Here is a 4,983-nt window from a genome sequence, read left to right on the forward strand (position 1 = left end):
CAGTGGTTTAAAAGAATAACCCGAGTAAAATTTAACCATATAAAAACACAAAACACTTTGTTACATAGTTTAACCACAGTAATACCATGCAAAAAGCTAAAAAATATGATTTGTTGCGAGAGTTTTTAGAAAATACATTTCGTAACTAACCGTAGCAAAAAGCTGTAGAGCGCATCTGTGCGCCGCAATGTTCCGCAAAACTGCAGTTCAGTGAGCTAAAGAAAGTTTATTACATCATATACACAAGACAACACTGTCAATATGCGCGAACAAACGCCTTCTGTTATCTTGGTTGGAAACAAAGTGATATTCCAGGCAGAGTAGAAAAGTAACACGGTAGAGACACTAACACCATACTTCACGAAAGACCAACCATTAGCTAATTTTCGATCGGTGGCGCATTTAGCTAATTTTTCGATAAGAGCCGAATTATTTAGTTAGCAGCTGAAGAGCGGTAGGAATAGGATGTGGGTTTATGAAAATTTTGCGTTAGAAATTAAGTGCTATAGCTAATTTTATTACATTTTTAAATGTTTTTTTGAATTTTTATATTGTGCTAATACCTTACCCCGACCATAATAGCCCTAACCAGAAACAGTTTAAGAAATATATTGTATCGTTTAAAATGGCTAAAATGCTCTTTGCGCCACCTATAGAAAATTAGCTAAATGTGGGTGAGCCGTGAGGTTTGGTGTGAGTATATTTTCCAAGTAACACTAGATTTACCAAATTAAAGTTACAAATACATTGTAGTTTGGAAAGAGATTATAAAGGAGGTGTGAAAGCGAACAAGTATGAAGATAAACTCGTTGACGATGTATAAGTATGGTTCCTATCTATAGAGAAGACAATGAATTAAGCTTTAATCCATTGTCTGCAGAGGCAAGTTAATTGCCCAGCCCTGCCTCCGTGATCATGAAAACAAAAGCATACACTATTCATCGAAATAGCAGCTTGTTTAATTAAGCTAAATGCGACCCCGGTTTGCAAGACTAATGAAAGCTGGTTGTAAGTTATAGTTAGCTAATTGATTTTAAATAGTTCTTGCATATTTTTTTGGACAATTATCAAATATGAAATCGCCAACTTTCAAATGAAATTACCACCCAACTCCAATAATTGTCACAATCGCCCTGTCGGTTGACAAAATCGCCCCCTGGAGGGTGATATCGCTCTTTTGAATAACCTTGGTCAAGTTACTATTGATACCCTGTGTGGATAAGTTGACTGAAAACAAATGAACAATTTTCGACACTGTAAGAAAAATCGCCGAGAATATCACAAAACTGGTTGTTTCCGTTTGCAATATGATAAACACTTTACTGGGCTCAGTGCCGGTACTGCACCAGGTTTTAACAAAACCTATCAACCTTAACAGCTGTTTATTTTGTATCCACTATGGGAGCCCAAGAATTTGCGAAATCGACACAAAAAAGTAAAGATCTTAAAAACACAAGATGATATTTACACTATTTGAAAATTTCCAATGGTGAAGTCAACATAGCCTTAAACGCGGAAAATGACAAGACAATGTAAAGGTCGTGTGCAAACAGAAACAAATTACTGAAAATGATCGCCTCATCTCGCAAATCAGACCGGTTTACAATATAATTAACAACAACGGTCAGCGCAACACCTGTTAATACAGACACCAGTAACATAACTATTGATCGAGTCATTATTCCTTTTATTTCATCATGCAGTGATGACGTCACTCTGGTACGCTGCGTGGTGTGTTCGTGGTCAGATTCAATTCTATCGTTAATGTTGCTAATATCAGTCGATGGGTTTTGAATTGAGGTGGATAAGGTGGCTGGAACGTCGCTCTTTTTGCTTGCGAAGACACGAGCGAATGAAGATTCACGAAGCCGTTTGCGCATCGGGTAAATAAATAAAACAATCAGCAAAAGTTCACCACTCACGTATGTGAAACTGCTCATTGCTATTGATATCGTGTGTGGGATGGTGCTAATTTTATGCACACATTCGAGGTTCTGGTAAAAATATGCAGGGTAAAGTGCTGTATGTAGGATCATGCCACTGAAACTGAAAATTACAATGTAAAGCATTGAGTACCGACTTACAAAAAGCAGAAAGCGACTGTAGTCACAAGAAAGCATCTTGTTTGAATAGAAAACTCGCTGTCGCAACCAGAACACAAGCTGAGTGACGAAAAATGCACAATTTTCAAAACAGAAAGAAAAATCGCCGAGAATCTCACAGAACTGGTCGTTTGCGTTTGCAATTCGATAAACACTCAGTTCTACGAATGACAGGATATACCGAAGTTGACTGAAGACAAAACAAGAAACCGCCGCTACGTATATCATCCCATGAGTTAGTTTCTCGCTGTTGGTAGAAGAAAATCCCGACCACTTTCGATGTTTCTGTCCGTAGTAGATGAGTGAAACAATAATCCATAGATTGGATGCAAACAGGATACCGTTAATAGTGATGTTCAACGATTTAGGGATTCCAATGGGTACAGTGTTAGTCGCATTGCTGTGGTTATTCACAATTAAAATTAAGCTGCATTTATACACAAAAATTGTCTTTACCAAGGTTGCTTGTAACGAATGTTGAAAACATTTTTGTAAAGTGGTAACCCAACCACACTCTAGCTGCTCGAAACACAAATTATCTTGCAGATAACATGGCTCGAACCAACCTTTTGACCCATTTTAATTCGGGCCGGGTTTATAGGGTCGGATTTAGACTTGATTAAATAAAAGAGACGTGACTTGGACCTGTCTTCACTCCTGCACTCATTTGTGTCAACAACTTTCAGGGGTACAATTCAGGCCTTGTTTTTAAAACAATTTGGGCTCCAATTTTATATTCCGCTTCAACTCTATTGAGACGACTCATAAACTTAAAGTATGAATTTATAAGGAGTACGATTTATAGGACGTTTAGCCAATACGTTTAAATTTGTTGAAAATGTCCAGACAGATGTCAAAACATTGCAAAACAATCATTTTTAGCTAGAATGTTTCTCGAAAACTTTGGTGCATGACTATTTCAATCGTCCAAGATTTACGTTCAACTATTTTTTTGTTTACAAACAGTTTTTCACATTTAAACTAAAACCGTTATTAAAATTATGGTTTTATGCTATAGGTAACACATACCTGCTGTAATTCATGGTGAACTTTCTTGTAAAAATCTAGATGTTTGCTCGGATTAACTAAACAAACCAGCTGGTTCGAAGTTGGAAGAAGGTAAACCGAATCCTTGTTTGTAACAATTAACTGAAGGATTTATAAAGCGAAAGTTATTTTATTTTTTACTAAATTTTTATTTCTGTTGAAAGTTTGTTCGATTAAAAATTATACATTGCTAAAATTATTCCTTTCATAATCTCTTCTCACAAACCCATGGCAAACGCCATTTACCAAACCTAAGACATTGCTGTTACGTGAAAAAGTCCTTTTCCTGAAGTACAACGCACTTCCAAGCGGTATACTATTATATACAGACGTATAGGCTATGGCGTATATAGGACTATCGATTGCGGGACTGCATTGTTTTCTTATGCAAGAACTATTTAAAATGAATTAAATATGCAAGAACTATTTAAAATCAATTAGCTAACTATAACTTACAACCAGCTTTCATTAGTCTTGCAAACCAGGGTCGCATTTAGCTTAATTAAACAAGCGGCTATTTCAATGAATAGTGTATGCTTTTGTTTTCATGATCACGGAGGCAGGGCTGGGCAATTAACTTGCCTCTGCAGACAATGGATTAAAGCTTAATTCATTGTCTTCTCTATAGATAGGAACCATACTTATACATCGTCAACGAGTTTATCTTCATACTTGTTCGCTTTCACACCTCCTTTATAATCTCTTTCCAAACTACAATGTATTTGTAACTTTAATTTGGTAAATCTAGTGTTACTTGGAAAATATACTCACACCAAACCTCACGGCTCACCCACATTTAGCTAATTTTCTATAGGTGGCGCAAAGAGCATTTTAGCCATTTTAAACGATACAATATATTTCTTAAACTGTTTCTGGTTAGGGCTATTATGGTCGGGGTAAGGTATTAGCACTATAAAAAAATTCAAAAAAACATTTAAAAACGTAATAAAATTAGCTATAGCACTTAATTTCTAACGCAAAATTTTCATAAACCCACATCCTATTCCTACCGCTCTTCAGCTGCTAACTAAATAATTCGGCTCTTATCGAAAAATTAGCTAAATGCGCCACCGATCGAAAATTAGCTAATGGTTGGTCTTTCGTGAAGTATGGTGTTAGTGTCTCTACCGTGTTACTTTTCTACTCTGCCTGGAATATCACTTTGTTTCCAACCAAGATAACAGAAGGCGTTTGTTCGCGCATATTGACAGTGTTGTCTTGTGTATATGATGTAATAAACTTTCTTTAGCTCACTGAACTGCAGTTTTGCGGAACATTGCGGCGCACAGATGCGCTCTACAGCTTTTTGCTACGGTTAGTTACGAAATGTATTTTCTAAAAACTCTCGCAACAAATCATATTTTTTAGCTTTTTGCATGGTATTACTGTGGTTAAACTATGTAACAAAGTGTTTTGTGTTTTTATATGGTTAAATTTTACTCGAGTTATTCTTTTAAACCACTGGAATAGATTCAGAAATGTTGTACCTTTTTTTTCTCCAAAATAACCACAGAAAAATTATAACGAGTTGGTAATGTCCAATAGACTCGAAAAACAGTAAGTGACTTAACATTACTGAGTTCATTTGGTTCCGACCCCGATGTGTTTATCAAGGTTTTACACCAGCTGCTCCACAAACCTTCGAACCAACGAGGTTGTAGAGTCTTTTTCGTGTAATTTTTGTCTCACGTTTTTGATTTAAACACTCAATACGAAAATGCCGCTCTAGTTTCTGCTAATTACGGAACAATCGTATACAGCAGTGGTTCTCAAACTTTTTTGAGCGCGGCCCAAATCTGAGTTTTATGAACATCTTACGACCCAAGCCCCAAAC

General features: G+C 36.3%; 1 protein-coding gene across 1 annotated transcript; it reads right to left on the reverse strand.

Moving 5' to 3' along the window:
• Positions 1-1,365: 1,365 nt before the first annotated feature.
• On the reverse strand, positions 1,366-3,788 carry LOC145209312 (uncharacterized). Its single transcript, XM_080079583.1, has 3 exons — positions 3,732-3,788; positions 3,132-3,251; positions 1,366-2,621 (listed from the first exon to the last, which is right to left on the reverse strand). Exons 1-3 carry the CDS (start codon positions 3,786-3,788, stop codon positions 1,470-1,472), a joined length of 1,329 nt encoding a protein of 442 aa, XP_079935709.1. The 3' UTR covers positions 1,366-1,469.
• Positions 3,789-4,983: the final 1,195 nt, after the last annotated feature.

This window comes from Phallusia mammillata, chromosome 1 (assembly GCF_965637545.1).
Source record: "Phallusia mammillata chromosome 1, kaPhaMamm4.hap1.1, whole genome shotgun sequence".
NCBI lineage: Eukaryota > Metazoa > Chordata > Ascidiacea > Phlebobranchia > Ascidiidae > Phallusia > Phallusia mammillata.

Coding starts and splice junctions, on each gene's coding strand:
- LOC145209312 (XM_080079583.1), bottom strand. CDS start 3,788: ATGGTTCCTATCTATAGAGAAGACAATGAATTAAGCTTTAATCCATTG. Junction 3,252..3,731: donor TTAATCCATTGTCTGCAGAG/GCAAGTTAATTG, acceptor TAAATCCTTCAG/TTAATTGTTACAAACAAGGA. Junction 2,622..3,131: donor TTCACCATGAATTACAGCAG/GTATGTGTTACC, acceptor TGTTTCGAGCAG/CTAGAGTGTGGTTGGGTTAC.